This window comes from Salvia splendens, chromosome 8, assembly GCF_004379255.2.
Source record: "Salvia splendens isolate huo1 chromosome 8, SspV2, whole genome shotgun sequence".
NCBI lineage: Eukaryota > Viridiplantae > Streptophyta > Magnoliopsida > Lamiales > Lamiaceae > Salvia > Salvia splendens.
The window spans coordinates 3,785,994-3,812,447 of record NC_056039.1 but is presented as its reverse complement, the minus strand read 5'-3'; the positions used below and the strand labels follow the sequence as shown (position 1 = coordinate 3,812,447).

General features: G+C 38.4%; 3 protein-coding genes and 1 non-coding gene across 4 annotated transcripts; 3 read left to right on the top strand and 1 right to left on the bottom strand.

Annotated features, from left to right (window-relative positions):
* Window positions 1–160: 160 nt before the first annotated feature.
* On the top strand, window positions 161–2,629 carry LOC121745255 (zinc finger CCCH domain-containing protein 18-like). Its single transcript, XM_042139081.1, has 4 exons — window positions 161–366; window positions 468–693; window positions 1,374–1,434; window positions 1,896–2,629. Exons 1-4 carry the CDS (start codon window positions 299–301, stop codon window positions 2,483–2,485), a joined length of 945 nt encoding a protein of 314 aa, XP_041995015.1. The 5' UTR covers window positions 161–298; the 3' UTR covers window positions 2,486–2,629.
* Window positions 2,630–12,468: 9,839 nt separating this feature from the next.
* On the top strand, window positions 12,469–12,542 carry TRNAN-GUU. Its single transcript has one exon. It is a non-coding gene; the product is annotated as a tRNA-Asn (tRNA).
* Window positions 12,543–14,906: 2,364 nt separating this feature from the next.
* LOC121745024 (vacuolar-sorting receptor 3-like) lies at window positions 14,907–20,532 on the top strand. The gene is made up of 12 exons (XM_042138776.1): window positions 14,907–15,380; window positions 15,841–16,533; window positions 16,613–16,701; window positions 16,820–16,889; window positions 16,958–17,041; window positions 17,135–17,211; window positions 17,284–17,365; window positions 18,220–18,302; window positions 18,387–18,453; window positions 19,663–19,791; window positions 19,872–19,981; window positions 20,130–20,532. Exons 1-12 carry the CDS (start codon window positions 15,080–15,082, stop codon window positions 20,226–20,228), a joined length of 1,884 nt encoding a protein of 627 aa, XP_041994710.1. The 5' UTR covers window positions 14,907–15,079; the 3' UTR covers window positions 20,229–20,532.
* Window positions 20,533–20,760: 228 nt separating this feature from the next.
* Window positions 20,761–24,902, bottom strand: LOC121745261 (zinc finger protein-like 1 homolog). The gene is made up of 9 exons (XM_042139090.1): window positions 24,728–24,902; window positions 24,290–24,370; window positions 24,084–24,204; window positions 23,891–23,985; window positions 23,149–23,220; window positions 22,429–22,668; window positions 22,210–22,318; window positions 21,372–21,558; window positions 20,761–21,123 (listed from the first exon to the last, which is right to left on the bottom strand). Exons 1-9 carry the CDS (start codon window positions 24,749–24,751, stop codon window positions 21,039–21,041), a joined length of 1,014 nt encoding a protein of 337 aa, XP_041995024.1. The 5' UTR covers window positions 24,752–24,902; the 3' UTR covers window positions 20,761–21,038.
* Window positions 24,903–26,454: the final 1,552 nt, after the last annotated feature.

Sequence of the window (26,454 nt, the reverse complement as noted above, 5' to 3'; positions counted from 1 at the left end):
GAATTGATTTAGCTCGCTACTGTTATTTAACATCGAGTCATAGTTCTGGGCTCGGGCCGTCGATTCGGATCTGGGCCGGGCCCAATGTATTGTTTTCAAACTAAAATTGAAGTTTTCCACGAATAAAGTTTACTCAAAAAAGAGAAATAAAATAAAAGGATTAAAAATAAGGCGTGAAAGGGTTGAGCTGAGTTGCTCAGTCGGATTGGTTTAGGGATTGAATTTGGTGCAGCAGTTTCACCAGAACAAAGTGGTGGCGCCGCTCACTCATTGAGAGAGAGTGTCAGTACGCAATCCGATGTCACGTCGAGAAGACCGTAGCTCGGAACCGAAGCGGCACCGTTCGCGGTTCGACCGTGAACCTAGGTACTTCGAAATGATACATTTTCACATTTCTCTGATTGTTCATAACAACCTGAATTTGATGAATTGACGAGTGGTTCTCGTTTTGTATGTCTGCACTGAAGCCCCAAGAGATCTAGGAGAGATGGTAAACCGGAGACTGAAAGGCCGCCAACTGACCCGGACTTGGATAGGGACCGGTCGGACCGGGTTCATCGGCACCACCGCCGCCTTCCACGTCCGCCGCGGCTTGAATATGGAAACTTGAACCGCCGGGAATCTGATAGAGGAGCTGATGGACATAAAGAATCTGATCCTGCGAAAATACCTCAGTCGCGATCCTACTTTCAGGTATCTTTTTAAATTTCTTTACTTGTAATGCAGATTGTTCTAGAATTTTGTGAAATTTTTATTGCGATGTGGTTGTTGGTTGTAATTGCTTGGTTTTTGAGTAATATATCTTTCAAATTGTGGTGTATCTTTCTGGTTTTCTTCATTGATAATTTCAAATTGATTTATTGTAGTACTACTATTATTTGTAGCAAAATTATAAGTATTATCCCAGAGTGTTCACGCATGTAGTAGGACTTGATAGGAATAGAAAACGAGCTATTCTTATCGGGTGCGAGTCTACTTAATCATAATCTCTATGGTTGATATGTGCTTGGCTGCCTGGACTCTGACATGCGTTGAAATAACCTAAGCTTTAGATTTCGGACGTGCGTGATTATGGTGTTTCTACTCGAGGTGGCTGGAGCCAGATAGGAATTTGTTCCATCATCATGAAAGTAGTTGAATGCTTTCTGTTGCTACGTTGGAGTACTAGTCTTCAAACACTGTAGAATTCTTTAAATTTAGTAGTAATTCAGAAACCTAGGGTCTGCGTGTAATTCTTTGAAATATCAGTCCTTGATTCAGTCGGCATTGTTAAAACTGTTTACCCAGGTATTTACTTTTGTGTTCAGCTGGTTGAATACGAGTACCCCCAGTTATATAACAGTTTAGGTCTGCCTGTGCATGTCTTGTAACAGCACGATGGTCGTGATAATACTGGGCAGAATGGAAGAGGCTTCAGCCGCAGGACAGAGAGTGGTATGCTTTTTATCATTTTTTTTCCTGTTATTGACTGCTGGGGCAGTTCTTATTTTGTAGGAGTACTATTAAATTTCTTAGAAGTTTTTCTTAGTGTCTGCATTATTTGGAGGAACTACAGAATGGTTCTTAGTACGAGTAAGCAGGGAACAGAAAAATGTTGAGCATTGTTATTCTTTACTTGTCCGGGGTCTTCAGCACCCATAAGATTATCATATATTGATAGACGGTCTTTTTTGCCACGCATAGCACCTTGATATGATCAATTTTATCTCTTTATGTCCTACTACATCTTCTTTGTATGTCCTTACATTTATGTGATGTCTTCATAATTCTCAAGATCCTTGTGTATTTTACATTAATAGAAAGTGAATTCATATTTTAGATCTCCATATATGTTTATAGACATCTCATGGCATTTTACATGGGAGATTAGAATTAAAATCCATCTTCTTCTGCAGAATGTGGATGGTGGCCTGATTCTAAGGAACAGCGAAACGATAGATCTATCAATAAAACTGTGTCAATTGATGCTCAGCTGAAGGATGAAAAATCTAAAGACAACAGAGAAGGCAGTCATATGTGGCACCATGATGGGTACTTTGAAATGGAAGGCAATCATAAACCTCCTGCTCGTAGAAGGCCATCTTTCAGAGAGCAGAAGATTCCTGCCGATCCAGAGAAACCCAGCAAAGCTGCTGATGATCCAGTGCTGCGAAACCCACAAGATCATGCCATAGACGGTGGAAGAAGAAACAACAGAGTGCATAACTCTCGGTACTCTGACAGACCTGAAAGACCAGTTGCAGGGGAAAGAGAGTTGAACAATGCTCAACCTTGGAGGGGTAACTTCCCATCCAGAGAGGGATTAAACAGCAACGGTAGGCAGAGAGGTAGAGATAATAGATTCACTCCTAGGCAAGGCAATCTTCCTAGTGGGGGCCGTGTTGAGAAGTGGAAGCACGACCTATACGATGAGGCCAACAGAAGTCCACCCCGGAAGAATGAAGAAGATCAAATTTCGAAAATTGAATCCCTCTTGGCATCGTAAATGCTTTGTTCCTGAAACTAGGGAGTTTATCCCCCCTGCTGAAATGCATTCTTCTGATTGGTTTGGTGCATAATACATTTGTTTGGAACTGGAAAGCAACCTATTTTGAGTAATTTTAACAAATTCTAGTTTTCCCTGCTGTAATTAAAGTTGAAAGCGATTTAATGTTTATCTTTGCTGCTTTACTAATAACAGATTCAAAGATTGCATGCATATAAACAACTTGAATTTGTATTAATTCTATCTCTTTACATTCTACCATTACAGCACCAAATAAAAGAATATTACACAATCAAACACTCCATCAAACTTCATGAAAGTATGTATGATCATCTCTTGCTAATGACCTCATTTACTAGCCCCTCCGACCTGGCCGACGTTGGCCAGGGCCCTGGCACTGAAGCTCTTGGCGTGGGGTAAATGACCGAAATCGATGGTGGATGGAGGCTGGTAGTCGGAGCGAGTCCGGCGATGGGAGGAGCCTTCGACGGAGTCACTGCCGCTGAGGAGGAGATGGTAGCTGCGGGCGGTGGTGGAGTTGTCGGAGAGACATCGGTAAGCATTTTGAGGCTTTTCCTTCTTCATGGCGTGGATAAGAAACGGTATCAAACCTTCCATTTTGTAATCTGATTCTTCAAGTATAGATATAGATGTGATTATGCTATAAACTGGTTTTGGTATACCACTTCTATGAATTGGGATGAGGAATATATATAGACTTGTTTCAGGTCAGCATAGTTGAAAAATGGGAGGTGTATTGCTTTGAACATCCACATCTACATGCTTATCCCAAGACGATACATTTTGTTGACAATTTGGAAATATTTCCATCTTTATCTGTGTTTCGACTTTAGATTGGTTGACGAAAACAGCAACTGGCAAACACAATGGCGGCGCGCTTAGAGCATCTCCAGTGGGCGGACATCCCACTAGGACATCCACTAGGACATCCCAAAAACACCTCCTGCCACGTCACTAGGACTTCCCATCCCACTGCCACGTCACTAGGACATCCCCTCCTATGTCCGCCCTTCCCACTAGGACGTCCGCCCGCCCGTCGCCGGGACGTCCGAGGACACCCGACGTCCTCACGGGACGTCCGTATCCGACCCTAAACGCCACAATGGCGGACGTCCCGGTCGCCCGTCGCGACGTCCGACCGGATGTCCGACCGGACGTCCGCCACTGGAGATGCTCTTAGAATAGTCAAATACAATTTCCATTTTTTAAGAAAATACAATTTCCCCATTTTTGTCTTAGTGCTTTCGTTTGAAATTCAATTCCAATAAATTGTTTGACTTCTTTATCTTTACAGATAAATCCAACTTGGTTATTTAAAAGATACACGCTCAAATTTATCCAATGCCTTCGACAAATGAATTACGTCATCAATTGCATTCCTTTTCTAGTTTATCACATACTCCTCAGTGTCCTATTTGTGTATCACTACAAGTTGGGTTTTTCTCTTCAATTTCAATTTCTAATATGTGAACTTAATTTATACTACTAACTAATAGTAATTCCGATTAATTATATCCAATTTAGTCTGTAGGTTTTTTACCATACTATAATTTATACTTTTAGTTCTGATTTATTATTAAGTTGTCAGCTGGGTTCAAAATTTAATTTATAATGGTGTATTAATTTTATAACAACAATTTTAGGGTTTACATGAATTGCATTCCAACCAAAATAATTTTTACTACTTTAAAGAAACTGAATACTACTAGTATTTTTCCTAATACTTTTCCATGTACCTGTGAATTAACAAGTTCATGGTATAACAAGTTACAAACTACATACTAACAGTCCAACAGTTTCTCAAAAAAAAAATAAAAAACTTACAAACTAAGCTCTTCTCTATCACAATAATAAGCACAACCCTCCTCCTTTGATGACTGTTCAATGTTCATCAGGTGTGACAACAATGACATTAAATACAAATGCACTTTCCTATCAGAATAGTACTAGAGTTTAACTAAATCAAACATAGTAGAATTATTGTGGAAATCGAAAAAATAGCGACAAGGAAAGCAAACCAGCAAATGTGGCTGCGCTTTTTCCCGTCTTCTACAGGTGTAGATGGGAACACGTAGAGCATCCGAGGCTGCTGCACGGACAGAGATATCACCATTGTCCAGGTTCAGATGGTGAAACGTGTGTGCTGAAGGACAAAATAAAAAATAGGAATAACAGTACTTTTTCAATAAATATTAAAAGTTCATGAGTACATATATATATAACCTGAGAAACGTAAAAACAAATTAGAATGTTATGCTTTTGAATTGTATATCGAAATGTAAAAAACCAACAAAAAGCTTCGAATAAAGGATAACAAACTACAAACAGTATCTGTTCGAGTTAAGGTGCGAGCCAGTCTGTATCAGTATCACAAAGCTATTATTGGACATACACCACCAACAGGCAACACCCCATATTCTCTACATGGCAGCTACTTTCACAAATATATCTGGACAGACAAACGCTCATATAGCTTAGTACTGGTATAATTTCAGTGTCTTTTGATTAAGCATTTAAAGTACTGGTATAAATGATTGTTCATCCATGGAACGTAGTGTTTGGCAGATGAGGGAAGTGCCTCCTTGTAAAGTTCATTTGGTTGATCCCCAGATCCAATTGAAATTGACAGCAGACTTGCATAAAAAATGAAAGAAGAACATAATACAACTGGTAGAAATGAAATAATGTTAATTGCTATGATTAATGAGATCATGGAGGTTGCTGGTGTCAGTTTTGTTAGAAGAACCTGATTCTCTTAACTGGGAATGCTGTGTTTGGGGACATCAGTGCAAGTTCCACTGCTCAAGAAATCAACTACGAAAAATCAGAAACAAGGGTTCAGTATACAGGACGAACTTATTACAGGTGTGACTTAACTTTGGTTAACACTGCAGAAGGGTCATAGCAGAAACAGAGAGGTCTAAACAGCAAGGGATGAGGTATTTGGGCTGTGTAATAGGACAATATAGAGGATCCGTGGCCTTGGACAAACAGAATAAGAGGCCAAACACAGGTGCACTGCTCTAGCTTTGCGCTGAAACTGATGTAAATAAGCTAAACAAACCACAGTTGTGAAGATGTAACAAAGTGACAGACACGCCCAAGCAGATATTACTTATTAGAATAATTAGTAACCTGAGAAGAAAAGAAACCAAAATTTCAGGATGAGATATTGACCAGAATTAGAAGAAACGATCTAACGAGAGTGAAATTGAGGAGGTGCACCCTTTAATCCAAGGAGAATGTAGTCAGGATTGTAAGAATGAAATGCAGCTAAAACATGAGTTTTCATTAGCAGAATCCATCCAAAACCAAGTTAAGGAAAAGAGATTATTGAAGGTAGAATAGAAGAAAATCAGTTGTAGCAGAAAATGGCATGATAGAAAAAAATTAGCAGAAACTATTGCATCAGAATATCACAATAAATAACAAATAGGAAGAGAATAGAAAAGAGAGGTAGTTTCTATTAATAAAATTTACCACTTACAAGAGTCGCATGAGGAAACTGCTTTTCAATTTTGGTAACTAATCTGACTTCAATCCTACTAACTCATTGAATAGACTCTGTAACTGCTTACTGATTTTGCTATTTACCGAACTAATATTAACTTGTTATATATTCCTGATACATCCTACAACTGATCTGGATGCAAGGATGGAATGCAAGCTGAAAAGGGCCTTTTGGCTCAAGCAGTCATCAAAGTTTTGGTTTGAAAAACTTACAACAATAGTGTTGCTTAGGGGAATTTCATTTCGCTCAGGAGAGAAAAACCTTCTCCGACTTTTCCATTCTTAACAAACATATACAAGAAACGCTAGTTGCACAGACTCACCCAGTGCACACATAGCCAAGCATGTGACTTTCGTTTTTGAAAGTTACATATCTAGCAGACAATTTCCTGGTGAGGAACTACCATTACAAACGAGATGAAACCTCAACATACACCCATGATCAGTGAACTATCTAAAAGTACAGCTGTCTTTGTTTGACCCTAGGATAACAAAAACTTCTGTTAAGTGTTGACAGAAGTTAGATGATGACATGTTTTCACCACAGATGGCCATATAGATCAAAGCATTTATAGTATTAAAAATGAGCTTTCAGTAGATACAAGTTTGAGCTCAGTATCCTAATTTCCTTACTATTACTTACCAGACCATCTTTGCATATAAAGAGAATAAGAAGCTTATCGATCTCAATCGTCTAGGACTTGTGCAGCTGGAGAAATACAGAAGTCTATTCTCGTTGATGCTCATTTAGAAGATACCAGATCATAGATATTCTATTTGCTAAACTTTGATGCAGATTATTCTGTTGTATTGTAATATCTCAATGATTGTTGCAGACTATTTTATTATGGTCATCTTTACATAGGAACGACCCAAAAGTGGTCAATCCCCCACAAAGAAAACATGATATACCCAGATGCCACAAAGCGATGGGGGGCTCTTACCCATCCTCAAATTTAAATCTGAGGTTAGGATAACCCCATTGGTCCATCCTAACAAGTGCCTTCAGAATTGGTGGCGCAGAAATATGATCATACACAGTGAGATCAGAGGTTTCGGTCCCTCTGCTTGCCAAAAAGTCTGCTGCGCGATTGCCTTCACGGGGTATGTGAGTGATCTTGTATTGAATCTGCCGAAGGAGGAGCCTGATCTGAACTATTGTGTATCGGAGAGCTGTTGGGCCTTGCTTCCCTGATTTAATCAGGGTGACAATAGCAGCCGCATCAAGCTCAATCCAAACATGGACCCCATGCTCCTTTGCCATCAACAAACCTTGAAATAGTGCAAGAAGCTCCGCTTCAAAGCCGGAAGTAGCGGCGAGGGGGGTGCAGAAGGCACCAAGGAGCATGCCGTCTGAATCCCGCACCAGTCCTCCTCCTCCTGCCTGCCCTGATCCTGCGGCAAAGGAACCGTCAGTGTTAAGCTTCACCCAGGGATGATCTGGAGGCTGCCATTGCACAAGAAGGGACCTCATAATCCTAGGTCGCAGTGGATTTGGTAGCATGAAGTCGTCCTCTTCATTACCGTGCAACGTCTCACATTGTATTCCAATACCCAAATCCGTGGCTCCTGTGAAGTCCGATCTGGTGGGTTTTCTTCTTGTAGTTTGATCAATGGGCATTTGCACAGCTTTGTTATAGTCTCTCTTTGGTCTTTTTCTTTTCTTCCTAAAAACTTTGCAGCATGTCTTTTTTAAATGCCCCACATTTCGACAATCCATGCAAAACAGAGGGATAGGTCTTTTTCTTTTCTTCCTAAAAGCTTTGCAGCATCTCTCTTTTGAATGGCCCACATTTCGACAAACCATGCAAAACAGAGGGATCTTGTCCCATTTCACCCTTCGGGTGATTTCACGTCCACCAATATCAAGCACAAACTTCTTTGGTGGTGGTTTGGATATGTCTATTTCCACACACATTCTAGCAAAGGATATTCTAGAGCGTGTGATAGTGGCGTGATCTATTTTAATAGGATTGCCAAACATTCTACCAATTGCGAATAGGGTGGCAGTATCAAAGAAACGCAGAGGCAAGGCAAATAGATTACACCAAACAGCAACAATACGGGATTCAAATGACAGATCAAACTCAGTTGTCCATTCAAACACACGCATAGGATGTTGTTCAATGAACCACACAGGTATGCCATTAGGTCCATTAAGCAAGTTAACATAGTCAGTAAAATCAGAGAGTTCAATGAGAACATGCCTATCATTTAAATATTTCCATGAACACGACCCAACAAAATTCATGTTAGCAAAAGCGTGTTGGATATGTTGGGAGGTGGGGATTGAGAGGGGAAATTTTCCAACAATGACGTGTCCTAGGCGAGGTGAGAGGTAAGGAGTATCAGTAGCCGAATAATAGATAGACGGCTTACCTAAGCTCTCGCCGATGATTCCCATCGGCTTGATTTTCGACGGATCTAGTAAAACCGGCCCCAAATTGAGGTGGTTGTTGTTCATCACTAAATTCATTCCCTCTAACTCCCTTCGCTGTCAGCGTAGAGAAGGTTGGTAGGTAGAGAAGAAGGAAAATAGTGGGGGCGTTCGGTTAAGGGCCGGTGATTGTGTAGTAACGAGCTCTACATTTTAGTCACCGGAGGTCAACCTATCCTCCTCTGCTCTCCTTCACCGTAACAACTCCTCTGCACAGCAGCTCCAGGAACGAAAGGAAGCGGAAAATAACCACCGAATAAAACCGAGGGAAAAGAGCGGCAAAGTTGAGAAAAAGCGTATGGAAAAATCGCCCCAATTTTCAAATCCTAGTTCAATACGGAGTGGAAGTACACGGCGGTGGCGTGGTGGCGGAAGAATTAGAATCTTGGTGCAGAACCTGAAAATTCTGGATTGGGGACGACAAGCTCAGGAAAAGATGCCCAAATTGATTTAGGGTAATCAAGGGAAAAGCCAAAGTATAACGATGCCGTTTCAAGAAACGCCTAACATAAACAGTCGTGCAGTTGATGGGATATTGGTTTGTATAAATATAAAGTTTTTTAAAACCTAACAATATCGAATTGAATTTATTCTTTTACTAGTCTATTTTGGATTTAGATACGGCAGGCATAACGAATTAAATTTGAAATTTATGGTAGCTTTTAAATAATAATTCATGAATTAATAAATTCAAAATAATATGAAGAGAAATATTAATATAAGTTTCCAAAATAACACAAAACTTTCGGCCTATCCATTGTATTGTAATAAGTACAGTAATTCTTTACAAATTAAGTTGTGATTTACTAATTTTGCTAGAACTCGCGACTGAGCCTCGTAAGCTATAAGAGCATCCGTAACAGCGAGCAGGACGACATCCGTCCGTCCGTGTCAACGGCATGGAGACGTTATCCACCCCTGCGCTCTCGCCGCTGGCACGGTGCTGCTGGATGCATCGAGCACGTCGGTGCCAGCGAGCAGGCGACGTGACAGCGTGTGATTAGCCAACGGCATAGCCGTTGGCAATTTAAATTTTTTTTAAAAAAAATGGATTTTAATTAAAAAATCCAATTAAAAATAAAAAATATATTTTCCCACTTCCCAAAAAATTATATCCGTTTTCTACCCACTTTTAATTTATTTTTCAATTTTTTCCCCCAAAAATACACATTTTCATCTATAAATATGCTCACTTCCACACCAAAAATTCACACCACACTACACAATTATCATCCAAATTCTCTCATTTCCATTCTCAATTCTCATCCAATCTTTCAATCACTCTTACTCTTACAACAAAACAATGTCCGGCCACGACGATCACCCCCCGGGCTCCCACGGTTGGAACCCCGATTGGTTCGGTTCACAACCGTTTCCTAATCCGAAAACGGAATATTCGGCCCCTCCTCAAACCCAAGGTTCGGAAGTTCCGGGTGGCTACCGGCCTTACCCGATCGACGACCAAGATGCCCCGAAGGGCAATACGGGTGGACACCCAAGCCTAGAGCGAGGTAGAGCGGCCCCTCCCAAACTCGGACTCCTCCTACTTGCGGTGTCCGCACACCGTACACTCCGGCGGAGATGGAGTAATTGTTCAAAGCGTTCTTGTCAATTTCCGAAGATTCGGAGATTGGCACGAACCAATCCGGCGATCATTATTGGTGGCGCATCTGTCGCCGGTACAATGAAAACCGGCCGGCTGGAACAATCGAGCGCAACGAGAGTATGGTGTGCAACGCCATATACAGAGCCAACGAAGAAATCCAAAAGTTCCAGGGGTATTACCTCCAGGAAGAGCGGTCGGGGGGAGCGGCCGGAGCGAGGTCGACATCATAAGTTCCACCTTGTCGACCTACCAATCCATGAACTACGAGCCATTCAAGTACCTCAACATTTGGCAGAAGACGCGGTCGCATCCGAAGTATAGGGGATGCGTAACATCCTCCTCTAGCGGCTCCTCCAAACGGTCAAGGTCGGTATCCCTATCCGAAGCTGGCTCCGAAGACGCGGCTAGCCAACTTGCCGGAGCTAACTTGGGTAGCCCGACGCCGGCCCAAGCAGTTCCCAACACCGACCGCAAGGAAGGAAGAAGGCGGCGGCCAACCGCCGTCGCGCCGCGACTCCATTTGCCCCCGATCCCGAACTAAAACCCGCTCCCGCTCCCTATGTGCCACCTCAACCCCCCACGAACTCGTTGTGGAGGGTTTTGGCCCAACTCAATTTGGCCGATAGGTCAAATATGACCCCCCGAGCAACTTCGATCGCATGTGGCGATGGTACGGGGTCTCCTAAGAACGTTGGGGGTATTGCCGGATGATGATTAGTCTTTACCGGGGTCATTTTTACGCTTAAATTGTGTAATTTTTATTTTTTTAGTAGTTTAATTATGTAATTTTTATTTTTTAGGATTTTAATTATGTAATTTTTAATTTTATTGTAATTTGTAATATTATTCCGGGTATTTTTAATGAATTTTAATTTTATGGAAATGTTTTTATTTAAATTGAATAATAGAATGGTGGGACCCTTGTGCTCGTCCTTGCAGAAGAGCACGAATGTGGGTGTTGTGCTCTTGCCTAAGAGCATGCAGAAAAAGTGGGGTCGGGCCCACATCCATGCTCGCTGGCAAGAGTACGGATATGGATGCTCTAACATTCTCTACTACACATACTCAAACATGAGTGATGGGGTCCATTACTTATATTTTTGTGTGTAGTAAGGAATGTTATAGGTGATCCTTAGAGCTTGTAAGTGCTTCGTAACTCCATTTGTTTATTTTATTCATGTTATGTCAAAAACATATTTCATTTCGAATAAAGGGAATATTTTTTTTAGTATGTGAATTTTGTGAAAGTATTAATTTTGGTATGTAATATTTAAAAATATCTTTTAAGGTCCATAAACTTTGATATAATATTATTTTAGCTATTTTTTCACTATTTCAATTTTTTTTACAAAAATACCCTCAAGCCCATGAAGGGTATCTCAATCCATTTATTCTCTATTCTTCATTAATATTGAGAGAACATCTTTTTTTGCTCGCAAACTTTGCCAAAATATCAGTTTTGGTCTGAGCTTTAATTCATTGAGAAAGCGATATTTCTCCATTGAGATTGTTCAAGATAGTTTAAAAAGGTGATTTTTCCGATGATATGTGGGATTACACCGTGAAATCTGTTGTTGTTCAGGTTTAAAACTAAGAGATTTAAAAGTTTTTGAATTGAATCTGAAATCGAGTCATCAAGATTGTTCTTCTCAAGATTCATCATCTTTAAAGACAACAAACTGTCAATTTCATCCATACTTCCTTCAAATTTGTGGTGACTCAAATCCAACTTCTTAAGAAAAATCAATCTCACTAAATAATTGGGGATTTTTTCAGAGAGATAATTGTGATCAAGAGTTAAGGATTTAAGCGTAGCAACAAAGCTCCATGAATTTGGGAAAGAGAATGTGAGATTATTGTGTTGAACAGTGAGAGAAGATGATAGAGAAAGGCTCACTGGGATCGAACCATAGAATGTATTAAAGCTCACACAAAAAATGATGTTTTGACAAAGTTTGCGAACCAAAAAAGATGTTCTATCAATATTTCAATAAAGAATACAGTAAATTGACAGAATTGCCCTTTATGGTCTTGAGGGCATTTTCGCCCAAAAAAAAGTTTGAAACGGTAAAAAATATGATATACCTTAACAAAGTTAAAGGATAAAAAAAATATTCCATCTTTTAAATATTGACGGTTTATCTCTAATCAATGGATTATGATGGCTCTTTGATTACAGATATATTCCATAACTTATTTTTTGTAATTATAAAAGTATCTATCGGTGAGCTCAACGACTATATCCCGCCCTGATTTATAGCCACTTCAACCTCAATTGTCCATAACTTGTTTTCAGTAATACATAATCTTTCATGCATATAAAATTGGAAGTGCCAAAAACCTAATGACGTCCGCCAAAATGATATAGAAAATAGATTTATAAATATTAAATAATTCAAATTTCATAAAGCTGGAATAGCTCAGTTGGTTAGAGCGTGTGGCTGTTAACCACAAGGTCGGAGGTTCAACCCCTCCTTCTAGCGATTCTAATCTTTTAGCTATTTGACATAAAAATATTAAAGATTTAAAAATACTTGTTTTCTGTAAAAAGTCACTATATATAATTATAATTGCGATTTCTAATCTTTTAGCTATTTGACATAAAAATATTAAAGATTTAAAAATACTTGTTTTCTGTAAAAGTCACTATATATAATTATAATTGACCTAATTTTAGTATGAGAACATGCTTCATTTTTTTTAGTTTAAATACTTGCCTTCCTTAAAACATCAATCATTTTTATCATTTAATATTAATTTAAAAGTTTTCAAATTGAATTAAAAAAATACTTGCTTCATTCCTAAAACATTATTAATTATATCATTCTAAATTGTTTAGCTATTTGACATAAAAATATTAAAGATTTAAAAATACTTGTTTTCTGTAAAAGTCACTATATATAATTATAATTGACCTAATTTTAGTATGAGAACATGCTTCATTTTTTTTAGTTTAAATACTTGCCTTCCTTAAAACATCAATCAGTTTTATCATTTAATATTAATTTAAAAGTTTTCAAATTGAATTAAAAAAATACTTGCTTCATTCCTAAAACATTATTAATTATATCATTCTAAATTGTTTATATAAAAACTAAGCGTGACATCTACCATTGATCTTAGCAAACTTGAACTCTTATTATTAAAATTAATACCCAAAAAAATAAGTAATGTTGTATGGAACAGATAAGTATTAAAGATTAAGAACCACTCATTTTTAATGTAGAATTGAATAATATTGGGTCGATTGACTATCTAATATTGGAGTAGTATTTTTACACAGTACGTTTCAAAATTTATCCATGATTTCAAGTTTAACTAATATTAGATACTACTATAATATTTTAATGACTATTCAAACTTTTATTTGTTCATGTTTATTTGGTACTCCTTTTAGCCATCATTGGATAAATCACTTAAAAGAGAACAGCACAAGCTAGTGATTCATAATCGATATAGATGGTGATTGATGATATTGCTTAGGTCTTTTTTAAATTTGAAGTCTTTGGACTTTTGGTTATTTTGATATTTTGCATGGTTAATTTTATGTTTTGGGTGGTGAATGACTGGATGGTGACTTGGTTCTATATTTTAATAAATGAATGAATGATGATGAATTTTTGAATCTGCATTACATGTAAAATTTATTAAACATACTAATATATAAGTTCCAAATCTTGAATTTATACATAAAATATAGTAACATATGAATACGGTTATGCTAAAATGAACCCAAATTAACGATGAGAATCTTTAGATTTAGAAGCAGATTTAACTATAGCATGCCAACTTACTTATGTATCGCAAATTACTTGATTATCTTTGATTTTGTATCGCATATTGTTTGTAACCATATGCATAGTAGCTTGCATACGTATTACAAATTGGTTGTCTAGGTTGTCATTTTAACTATGGTGTTACCATAGTGCTCTGATTTTGTACTATAGATTATTTGGAACCATATACTGAACTGATTAACTATATATCACATATTGTTTGTCTAGATTATCATCTTGACTATAATATCAGTATAGCACATCCCATATAAATATGTAAAAACTATAGTAAAACAGTTGTATATTTGAAGTATAGCATAGTTGTATGTACATAATACAGTCAACAACTTTTTATTTCATAACATTTAAATTAAGGTATAATATCAGTATAGCACATCCCATATAAATATGTAAAAACTATAGTAAAACAGTTGTATATTTGAAGTATAGCATAGTTGTATGTACATAATACAGTCAACAACTTTTTATTTCATAGTAACATTTAAATTAAGGTAGTGGTGTAGTTTTTTTCGCATTTTGTTGAAAAAGGCACAAGATCGGAAATTTGATGGCCACGATTTAATGTTATTGATATCATCATCATATTGTTTTATATAACACTTATCATATTTTGATTAATTCCTTCTTATTAGTAAATTTAAAATGTTGGTTTCTAATACACCTCTAAATATGTATGCTCCTTGGGGCGTCATATTTTATGCATTTATCGCCTTCCATCTACTACTACGACTTGAGTATGCTCCTTGGGGCGTCATATTTTATGCATTTATCGCCTTCCATCTACTACTACGACTTGAGTATGCTCCTTGGGGCGTCATATTTTATGCATTTATCACCTTCCATCTACTACTACGACTTTAAACCGACAATTTATTAGGTTGAATTTAATATTTTAGTCTCAAACTAAACCAATCCTAATTAATATGGTTTCACAAACTAATTAATTATTTTCTCCGATAATAGTACTATTATTTTTAATTTCTTAATCAACACGTTCACGCCTCATTCTCAAACAACAAAATGACGAATTTGATCACTAAAAATAGTCACAACTGCTAATCTAAACTCACTGTCACTATTCAAGAATTTTCAATCTTCTTCTTGAAGTCTCCCGGTCAATATTTAACACGCAGAAGTCCTACAAAGCAAGAAAAACACCCCAGAAATATCTGGAGAATTCAGCTGATCTCCAATTCCATTGATTATTCTGCAAATCCAATCAAATGGGGTGTTCTCGGGGACTAAAAGCCGCACTCTTGCTTGGAGTTGCGTTGCTGATTTTCACGGAATCAGCGGTGGGTCGTTTCGTGGTGGAGAAGAATAGTTTGAAGGTCATGTCGCCAGATAGCATAAAGGGCAATCATGATAGCGCCATCGGTAATTTCGGGATTCCACAATACGGTGGAAGCATGGCTGGAGCTGTTGTATATCCGAAGGATAATCAGAAAGGATGTGATGATTTTGGGATTTCTTTCAAGGCTAAACCTGGAGCGATGCCTAATTTTGTTCTTCTCGATCGTGGAGGTACGGTCCTTTCTTCACCTAATGTTAAGGTGTGACCGGCATCTCCATTAGTCAAAGGGGGCTTTTGACGACGATGATAAAGAGGCCTAATTTGATGTTGTTTTCGTGTGAACTTTTACTGAGATAGTGAGATGTCTTTTTTGTTAGCTTACTTTGTTTCTAATTTTGCTTTGAAGCCTGTTATTTATAGGCAATATCCCTAACTTGGAGCGATTCCCTATCGGCTTATTCTATTGATTTTTATATCAATCTGATTTTGACAGTTCTTTTCTTAGGATGGTTAGTTAGTTGACATATCATGTAATTGATTTGATTTCTAGGACGGATTTGGAATTTTGTTTTTACATTGTCTGGTTAGTGGGCTAAAAGCATAATTTCTCATCATTTTTCTGGGATGGATCCATGCTTTGTTTTAAGACTCAATCCTACTGTTATTTATTATGCTTCATGTCCACTGCAGAATGTTTTTTTGCTTTAAAGGTTTGGAATGCCCAAAATGCTGGTGCGGCTGCAGTTTTAGTGGCTGATTACATCGATGAAGCATTGATCACAATGGACTCACCCGAAGAGAGTTCTAAAGCTGAAAAGTACATCACGAACATTACAATTCCATCTGCATTGATTGATAAAAGTTTTGGTGAAAAGTTGAAGGAGGCAATCAGTAAAGGCGACATGGTGAATGTAAATCTTGATTGGAGAGAAGCTGTTCCCCATCCGGATGATCGGGTTGAATATGAACTGTGGACTAACAGCAACGATGAGTGTGGATTCAAGTGTGATATGTTGATGGAGTTTGTGAAGGATTTTAAGGGCGCAGCTCAGATTCTCGAGAAATCTGGCTATACTCAATTTACACCACATTATATCACATGGTATTGCCCTCAGGCATTTACCATAAGCAAACAGTGCAAGTCTCAATGCATCAACCATGGAAGGTATTGTGCTCCAGATCCCGAGCAAGACTTCAGCACAGGTTACGAGGGAAAAGACGTTGTCATTGAAAACTTGAGGCAGCTATGTGTGTTCAAGGTAGCCAATGAAACTAAAAAGCCTTGGATGTGGTGGGATTATGTTACAGATTTCCAAATTAGATGCCCCATGAAAGAGAAGAAATACAATAAGGAATGTGCTGAGGGTGTCATCAAATCATTAGGTGGTTACTTGTGTCTTTCTCATTAACACACATGCCTTTGTTGTGGAATACTCATCTACTAATGTTTCTTGCAAATCAGGGCTTGATCTGAAAAAAATTGAAAAATGCATGGGTGATCCTGAGGCTAATTCGGACGATCAGGTTCTGAAGGAAGAGCAGGATGCTCAGGTAAGTATTACTACAAAGTTTTGGAAATAGTTTTGAAGTGAAACAGAAATTTTGTTTGCACCACCTTTTTGTCTCGAAGATGATTGTGTAAAATTTCTGAGAAGTATAAGTCCTGCAGGTTGGCAAAGGCTCACGTGGTGACGTGACCATATTGCCTACCCTTGTGGTGAATAATCGGCAATATCGGGGTATGCTCACTGCTTAATATAATTACCTCTCATATTATAATTAAAAATCTAATGTGCCTGCTGTACAGGAAAATTGGAGAAAGGGGCAGTATTGAAGGCTTTATGTGCTGGTTTTGAGGAAACAACAGAGCCATCTGTTTGTTTAAGTGGTGGTAAGATATTTTGAGCGTACATCGTGCTGACTTGCCATAATGAAAGCGACCATTGACATCTACAACTTGGATTAATTGATCTGGTAACTGCAGATGTAGAAACAAATGAGTGCTTGGATAACAAAGGTGGCTGTTGGGAAGACAAATCAAACAATATTACTGCTTGCAAGGTGCTTGACCATAAATTATTTTTATCATTGCAGAGGTTGCTAATTTCTGACATCTATTATACGCACATCCAGGATACATTTAGAGGAAGAGTGTGTGAATGCCCAGTAGTTAATGGCGTGCAGTTTAAGGGAGATGGATATAGCTCTTGCGTTGGTAAGTAAACTGGAAGAAGCTGGTTGTTTTTATGATCTTCATTAATTATTTATAGCTGTAATGTTTCTAACGACATAAAAACGGTGTTTGAAAGTTGTTTTTTAACAATTTGAGAGTGCTAAGCATGTATAAAGTTTCTCTTATGCGGTGATTTTGCATCTTAGAAATAAATATACACAAGCATCTTTTGATCGCTTGGATCTAGTTTTTTGTGCCATGCATTTAAACAAGATTGCACAAACTTTGTGATACATCACGAAATTATATGTGAAGTGCTAATCAAATGAATCATGTGTCGACGTTGCTGTGAGAAGTCTTGGTTGTAGTTATTCACATTATTATCATGAACTGGAGTAGGCGCATGGCTTCCATAATATGATATCTGCAACCTCACCAATGAGTGTCTCTTTCAACCTTACATAGTAACATACAGTACTTGGTAATATGTGGACAAAATTTCAGCAACTAACATGAAGGGTGAAAAGTGGAGGTTTCGTCCCATATTTAAAGCCACATAGAACTGCATGCCAGTACTTCTAATTTTTTATTAAAATCATAAATTATGATGGTGCTTTCCATGTGGATTAATACTAGTCTTGAAGGCATGTAATCTCTCCTAGATGCTCACTCACATCATCTTGTAAATCAATGGGCTAGTGCAAAAATAGAACAATTAGTTCTCTATATTTTTTAACCATAGTTCTTGTTTGTAGGAATTATATTTGGTAGACCACCTCACATCTTTATTTATCTGCTAGAATTAGGAGAGCAAACTCTTATTTCCTTGCAAAAATATCTTAAGCTGTTTGGAGATAATTGTCTAGTTGTCATAATTTTTCCCATATTTAATGCAGCAAGTGGACCTGGGCGCTGCAAAATCACTAATGGTGGATGCTGGCACGACACCAGAAATGGGATCACTTTCTCTGCTTGTGTGGTTGGTTTCTTATGATGTTTCGTTATTATTTCCAAAATTTATTATTTGGTCCGATATAAACTTTTTGGCATTCCTTTTTAACAGGATAATGCAGATGGGAAATGCACATGCCCTCCAGGATTTAAAGGTGATGGTGTCAAAAGCTGTGAAGGTAAGCGACCTTGATTTTTTACGTATTTTGGATATATTTTATACCTTTGTGTCCCTCCCGACGCATTTTTCACGTGTCCGCTTGCGTGAAGAATAACTCCACTGCACTTAGTATTGTTATATAGTTCCATTATACTCCCTCCTCCCAACTAAGTTGAGACAAATCTTTTGGGCACGGAGATTAAGAAATTGTGTTGAAAAGTAAGAAAGAGGAATAAAGTAGGAGAAATAAAGAGAGTAAAGTAGGTGATGAAATAAAGTAATAGTGATTGGATGTTTTGTGTTTTATCAAAAAGGGAAATGACTCAACTTAGTTGGGACATCCCGAAAAGGAATATGACTCAACTTAGTTGGGACGCGGAGGGAGTATTAAAAACTAGCACTTCACTGATAAGCTGCCGAAACGTGACTTCCACTAGTCTTAACTGAATTGCCAAATGAAAAAAATTACTATCTCCAAAATGCATCAATAGGATAAATTGTAAGTTTTGTCTTCTCAGCTCAGCTCAAACTTCATTACATAACTGGGCGAGTCATGACTCATGATCCTAAATTTGTTCATATATCAAGTTTCCATTGTACATGGCTGAGCTTAGGAGATTGTATTGATTTTGTTATGAAGAGGATCGTGCATTTAAGATGATTGTACTGGAAATTGGGTATTTTTTTGACTCTGCTTTTATAGTATTATAAATATTATGAAGTGTTTTTTAGAAAATGAGGGCTCCATTGTAAAGGTGTGGTTCTAAATGAAAAATAATAGTAGCAGTATGTAATATGGTTGGAAAAATATATAAAGTGGGCCCAGTGAAAAATTACAACTGATGCCAAGAAACATGACCAAAGCAAAGCCATAGTTTCTAAGCCCTTCTGGTTGCCTCTACTATTAAACGTTTTTATTATTAAGTCAATTCATGAAGGATGCTAGTTACAAAGTAACACGTGAGAACAAGTTAATTGGTTGTTTCATTAACAAGATTGATGCATCTGCAATTCCTTCCTGCTATTGTTATGGAACATATTAGGAAGTGGAGGATGGCATGGAATACTATGTCATCAACTGAGAATCGGATATGATTATTGGGCAAATCTTGTTTACAAATTGAAAGATTTGTGGACATGAGGCTAAAGATCATCACTTTCTATATGACTGTCCACTGTTTTCTTGAATAAAATTCTGCCCTTCGCTGATTTTCTTTTATACATGCAGATATTGATGAATGTAGCGAGAAGAAGGCATGTCAGTGCCCTGAATGCAGTTGCAAGGATACTTGGGGCAGTTATGAGTGTACCTGTAGCGGAGACCTGTTGTACATCAGGGACCATGATACCTGCATAAGTCAGTCCACTTTCATCTTTTTGCATGTCGCTGGTTCACTTTGATTCGTCTGTTTTTCACCAATTACATTTCTTGTGCAGGTAAGAGGGCTACCGAGGTCAGGTCTGCCTGGACTGCTGTTTGGGTCATTTTTCTCGGATTGGCTATGGCTACCTGTGGAGCATATCTGGTGTACAGATATAGGCTGAGGGTATGCTTTCTAAACATATCACGATATGATCTTGTTTCATATCATTCATGGATTCACGATTGGTACAAAGCAAAAACATGGCGTTTACTAGTTAGGTGGCACTTCAAAGTCATTAACATGATATAATTTATTGTGTGATGTTTGTCAGTCGTATATGGACTCGGAGATACGGGCTATAATGGCACAATACATGCCCCTAGACAGCCAAAACGAAGTTGTAAGTCATGCAAACGAAGAGCGTGCTTGAAGATGGGGAATAGGCATTTGCATGCAAGGGTGTGACGTTGCGGTAACGCGGTTGGGAAGATAAAGAGTTATATATATTAGTAAAACTTGTTGGGATTATGAAATTTAACCCTCAGATGTATTTGGTGAACAAGAAAGAAAGGTGATAGGTTCGAACTGTGTACATTTTAGCAGATAGTAGCATTTTGTATACAATAGATGATGCATCAAACCCTTTTCTTGATGCAAGGAAAGACACCTTGTTATTCACAAAACGAGTCTTGTATTAATTTAATATTGTGGAAAATTAGGATTTTATGTGGACCTTTTTCTTTTCTTTTTCTGTGGGAATGTTTTATGCAGATTTTGGACGTATGATGGTTAAATTGCTTGGTTTAAGTCCCTGCAAGTGTGCTGAGATTTATATTGAAGTTAATACTATCATGTTGTGATTTTTATACTGAAAATTAAATTTTTTGAAACAAAAAAAAGATGTCTTAAGTGGGAAAATGAAAGAATTTTATGGAAGCATAGAATACTTGGGTTGCCGATGCTCAAAGCCCAATACTGACTGAAGTTTTAAATCATTCAAACCAGTGTCCCATATAAAAGGTAGTACAATTCAATCGATTACATCGCTCTGAACTTGTCAATGGTACTTTAGCTACACAATTCGGAAACAAGATCACGGGAGAGAGGGTTACGAAATTGAATATTGCTTAGACCAAAAATCACATCTTGGAGATTTTGTGTTTTCTACAAAAACCATAAAATTAACAAAGGTCCTTCATCGGCTGTGTTGTAGCCTGAATCACTCACTCTCAAAGGTTGATCATTGTGGCTCGTCATCGCCCAATTCGTCACCCAGACCACGTGCAATTCTGTAATATAGAATACCCATTGTCGCCATGCACGCCCTGTGCAAACGAGAAAACGCTTGTAAATGAATTCATGCTCATAACTGAAGCAAGGAAAGCAAAGAAAAACTCAATCAGCTAAAATTTGAAAACAATCTGCCAATCTTATTGACCAAGCTATCGAACTACCATTCCTAGAAAAAGCCTACCATATCTGTTAAAAGTAAAATATGCAAAGAATTATAGATGATATTTTCCAAATAAATTTTCAGAACCAAATGAAATAACTGCAGGTAATAATATCTTACATGATGGCTAAAACTAAGAGCAACTTCCTTGGGTCCATTCGTGAAGTCTTGTGGTGCCTTGTACGGCGTTCTGGGCCATCATCCCCATGAGATGCATCTTTCCTTGGTGGCGCAGTCACTGGTAGAGTAGGCAATGCACTAGACCAGAAAGGCAGCAATGACCTGAGGAACTTATGGCGAAATGAACCTACATTTCATAATTCCACACACCTGATTTAGCATTGTGCAATATAGAATATCACAAGTCGCACCTGGCAGAAACTAATTTGATTTTACACTGAGGATAGAAAACATATCACCAAATCTATCCAAACATGGACAATCAATCTAGATTTGAGGTGAAAATTAGTGTACCTGTAAAAGTAAAAAAATCTTTACCTATGCAAATATTGTTTTAATCTTTCATTTCACTGAACCTGATTGGAACCCTTGATTTACAATTTAGTGTAGAAATCCACGTACAAAAGCCTTGGGATATGAAAAATCATAAGCAACAAGGTAGTATGTTTAATTGTTGCTTTCAGTTCCAGATATAGTAGAATGAAAACTGAACAAATCAACATCTTTAGAAATAACTAGAGTTTGTAAAAGGCAGGAATATCCAACCAAAATGGCTTCATTAGGAAAGTAATATGTTTGAGATTGAGGTTGACAAGGAAGGTGCAGATTGCCAGGGTGAGAATATTATGAAGCAGGGTTCTGGGGCTGGACCAAGTTGCATGGACAAGCAGGTTGTGCATGGCCTTAGGTTAGCATAAGGATTTCCTATCTAGTTATTTCCCATTCTATTGCTTTGTATTTTAGTCAAATATCTTAGCAGGAAATAACTTCAACACACCTCTTCGAGAGTACTTTTTCCTATTTGCGTCTTCATCGTCGGCATAGTATGGAACCTCTGAGTTTGGTCTCTCCACTTGCATAGCACCTTTTCTTGTGGTTGCACCAGGCTGGGAAAAAAACGTTTTGAGAAACCCAAAACCAGCCAGATGCAAACCACACAAGACATGAAGGTGAAGAGCGAAAGCTACAAAACAATTAATGCATAAAAATATCTTACACCAGTAGGACTTGTGTTTTTCATAAAGTCGGGTCCATGATTGGGTAAAGATGACGTCCCAGAGCCATATCCATCTATCTCCAAAATATCCAGATTTTCAGGTCTTTCAGTAGAAGCTGCAATTTTAACATCAGAGGTGTGTGCCAAGGGTTCGGAAGCAAATGCAGGTGGAGGACTACGGGATTCTACTCCCTGGAGTGGTACTGGGTGGTTCCCAAATACATTTTTCTCCAAACCAGTCTGCAAGAGAGGTCATGTATATCAGATGTGAGAAGAGCACGCATTAAAAAGAAGAGTGAAAGTTCCCAACAGATTTATATGCACAAAGTTCTGCAAATCCACTACGCAAAAGAAAATTTAAATTGAAGAAGAGAGCACCTAGAAAATTGAACCAAATTCTATATAAATAATAAAATAAGCAACCAAAAGATTCATAAATACACATTATAACAGTTCCCACTAAAGATATTGTTCAACCCAATACTGGATCTCACAATGCAGGAACAAGATCATAGCAAAAGTATTCACAAGTGTCTCTTACTCTAAGAAATAGATCATCTAGAATGCATGAGCCATGGCTTTTGTCAAGAGAGAGAGACACCACCAAAGTAAAAAAAAAAGTACTCCGTACTAACTAACTTCTCTAAACCAGATATGAGATTTAACAGTTTATAAGTAACAAAATTATGCAACCAAAAAATAGAACAATGGTTATACAACCTGCATAATTGCATCTTTCAACTTTGAATGGAGGCGTGATCCTGAATCTTTCACACTTTTCGGAGGCCATATCTGTAAAAAGTTGAGCATCAGTTGCGAAAAAGTATCATGGTCTAGAGGGAGATACCTACAAACAATCTAAGTGGTAAAGATCCTATGGACTAAGTTCAATAACACACATGCACCAGAGATTATCATAGATAGCAGAGCAAAATCTGATATTCCATCCCAAATCCAGTAAGATGAAGTAAAATACTCCTACCCAAGGTTTTATAGAGTTAGATAAACATATTTTCATTTTTTCTCAAGTTACTTTGTCAGTATATGAATTATATAAAACCTAGTTTCCAATTTTAAGACTGTGACACTCCTGACTCCTTACATACCATGTGCTTGGTAGGTCTTTCCAATTTTAAGATCATCTAATCTATGATCTTGATTAGATGAACAGAAACAGCAAGGAGGTGTTGCCGTGTTGGTAGAGAAATCTTAACCAAAAATAGTCTCTTCTATTCCTGTCCCACTGGATCTTAAGATAAAAGGTAACATTTGTAAACAAACACAACACTACTGGAGTATTTAATAGGATTTCAAAAGTCATTAATCTCATCCTCGGAACACAAACCTCCCAATCCCTGGCAAAACATACCCTTATTGTAACACCATAACATTGTGAAAAGGAAAGCAAAAAAGCAAGTGTGTGGAGCTGAACATTCCAAGTGTTTTCATAAGCAGAACATACCGGTGTAGAACAGGCTGGGCAGACATATCCAGCAGGAGCTGTTTGCGGAGGAAAACTTTTAACATGCGAAACTAAACAATCTGAATGTATCACATCTGCACATTCCAAGCATTGAGTTAGATGCATAGCTAGCCACGACATTTTTCCCTCTAAACCAATTTGAATATGAATATAAAGAAGCATGAATACATACGCAAACAGCCCAATCGAGCAGTTTGAGGGTCAGTCCCTTCTGCAAGATCAGCTTGACAATGGCAGCATTTAGGAGGCCAATCATACTCTCCATCAATTACCCACTCCGAGTAAGTACGCACCTAAATGCAACAGCAAGTTTGTTTAACAGCTACACAGGTAATACTTCTCCAAAACTGAATTTTGATGAATTGTTATTAATCATACCACACAGATTTGGTGTTCCGGAAAGCATATACATTCCCCACACACCGGCACCTTGTGGACGAAGCAATACAACTTAGTCGCCTAAAACCAAATAGATACAACTCATCAGCTTTCCAAAAATCGGGAACACAAAAACACCATCAGTAAATCCATATATCACTGTATTGCGCAATTTGATTCCATATTGCGCAAATCCATCGAAGAACTAGATTCCACCGCCTATCACTATATCAGTAATGGAAAAAACGCAAGCTCGAATCTACTAAGCTAGTCGATCGCAAACTACAATCCAAATTACAAAATCGAACGATCTCCTATATCATGAGGGAAAATGGCGAATACGATCGGATCTAAAACTACCACCGATTGCAAATTAAATTATACAATAATTCAATCAATTGCAGAAATTACATAATAAGGCAAACCAGTGAAATATACCTTGCGGCATTTGCAGACCACCATGCTGTAGAGCTGCTGTAGAGCGGATACAAAACCAGATCGAAATTGAGATTAGTGGTGGGTTTTAGGTGAAATTTTTTGGTGTAGAAATCGCAGTGACAGCATTGGCATCGTGTCGGAGAATTCCTGATTTATTTTGGTTACGAATCGTGGAAAAAACAAAACTCTATTAATTTTATTTGTACTTTCACTATTTATTTAATTATTCAAATTTCGTGGATTTATTTATAATTACTTTCTAAGAGCATCCGCAATGGCGCCTAGCGCACCGCCTAGCCGAGCGCCGGCGCTAGGCGGTCGCTAGGCGAACCATTGGAGGATCCGAAAACCGCCGAGCGGTTTTCCGGATATCAATTTCGCCTAGCGCTAGGCGGTCAAAAACCGCTGGGCGATCCGCTCGGCTCCATTGCAGCGCCCGGATTGCCCAGCGCATAGCCCAACGGATTTTTTATTTTTTATTTTTAATTTTCGAAACACTATATATACGCGATTTGCACTTTAAGTAATGTACTTTTTCGATTTTGAATGTAATTTTTTTTATTAATGTACTTTTTTAAAATTTTTGTACTTTTTTAAAAAATTAAAATAGTATTATTAATGTTTCCCGTATATGTCTCGTAAATTAAATTCCGTATATTGTGTTATTAGTGATGTGACTATTGATGTGGCTGGGCTATTTATGATGTGGCTAGGCTATGTCTGGGCTATTTATGATGTGGCAGGAGGAGTTTGTGGCTAGGCTATGGCTGGGCTATTGCTGGGCTATTCCTATTGTGGATGCTCTAAGGGGAGTTAGAGCATCTCCAGTGGTCGGCGGACAAGCAATAGCTCAGCCATAGCCCAGCCATGCCACATCAGCAGCACTAAATTCCTCCTGCCACATCAGCTAGACAAGCAACTTGACAAGCAATAGCCCAGCCATAGCCTTGCCACATCATCAGCACTAAAAATAAATAATTAAACAATCATACAAAATACGGAATTAAATTTACGACACATATAAGGGAAAATTCTCTAATAATATTAAATTTTTAAAAATACATTAATTAAAAAAAAGTAAAAAAAATTACATTACTTAAAAAAAATCCTAATCCACGCACGGGCCCACCCCTTCCGGGGCCGCCTCACTCCTCGTCGTCGTCGCCGCTATACGGGAAACCCAAATCTCCGGCATCTGAGCCCGCATCTGAGCCCCCCACCTGTGTTGCGCCGGGATTCAAATCTTGTCCCATACTCACGAGCACGGCGTGAAAAACTCTTCTCCTCGGGGTCAGTTGCATTCTTCCATTGATCTATGACCTTGATCATCTGAACCCACGCTTGTTGACGCGCCAAGAAGACGAGGTCGGCTGTCGAACTGCCAACAGGGGGGATGCCGACTGGACCTCCTGGGACCTCTGGCGAGGGCGTTGCGCCCGTCTTTGACCAACCGGGCGAGTGCGGCGAGTAAACGAGGGAGGGGATGGGGTCTCCTGAGCATATTCGGGGAGGTCGTGGGAACCGCCGCTGCTACCTTCGGCGTAATCACCTGAATAGTTCAGGCGTTGCTTCTTCGGCCAGCCCGCGTTGACACCTGCCCGAAACTTCTCGGAGTCCATTAGCACCTCGTAGCAGTTCCAGTAGGTGAAGTCCTTGTAAAGCTCGGGCAGGGGGAACTATTTCTCCGCCAGCCTCCTGCAGTCGTCGTCAGTTTGGCCGCTGGACTT

What these genes read in the sequence shown, in the direction of transcription:
- LOC121745261 (XM_042139090.1), bottom strand. Translation starts at nt 24,751, where the DNA reads ATGGTGGTCTGCAAATGCCGCAAG. An exon ending in CGGAACACCAAATCTGTGTG is followed by an intron (nt 24,205 to 24,289) that starts GTATGATTAATA and finishes TGTTGCATTTAG; the next exon opens with GTGCGTACTTACTCGGAGTG. An exon ending in TGCTCGATTGGGCTGTTTGC is followed by an intron (nt 23,986 to 24,083) that starts GTATGTATTCAT and finishes TGGAATGTGCAG; the next exon opens with ATGTGATACATTCAGATTGT.
- LOC121745024 (XM_042138776.1), top strand. Translation starts at nt 15,080, where the DNA reads ATGGGGTGTTCTCGGGGACTAAAAGCCGCACTCTTGCTTGGAGTTGCG. An exon ending in GAATAATCGGCAATATCGGG is followed by an intron (nt 16,890 to 16,957) that starts GTATGCTCACTG and finishes CCTGCTGTACAG; the next exon opens with GAAAATTGGAGAAAGGGGCA. An exon ending in ACAATATTACTGCTTGCAAG is followed by an intron (nt 17,212 to 17,283) that starts GTGCTTGACCAT and finishes ACGCACATCCAG; the next exon opens with GATACATTTAGAGGAAGAGT.
- LOC121745255 (XM_042139081.1), top strand. Translation starts at nt 299, where the DNA reads ATGTCACGTCGAGAAGACCGTAGCTCGGAACCGAAGCGGCACCGTTCG. An exon ending in CGGTTCGACCGTGAACCTAG is followed by an intron (nt 367 to 467) that starts GTACTTCGAAAT and finishes TCTGCACTGAAG; the next exon opens with CCCCAAGAGATCTAGGAGAG. An exon ending in CAGCCGCAGGACAGAGAGTG is followed by an intron (nt 1,435 to 1,895) that starts GTATGCTTTTTA and finishes CTTCTTCTGCAG; the next exon opens with AATGTGGATGGTGGCCTGAT.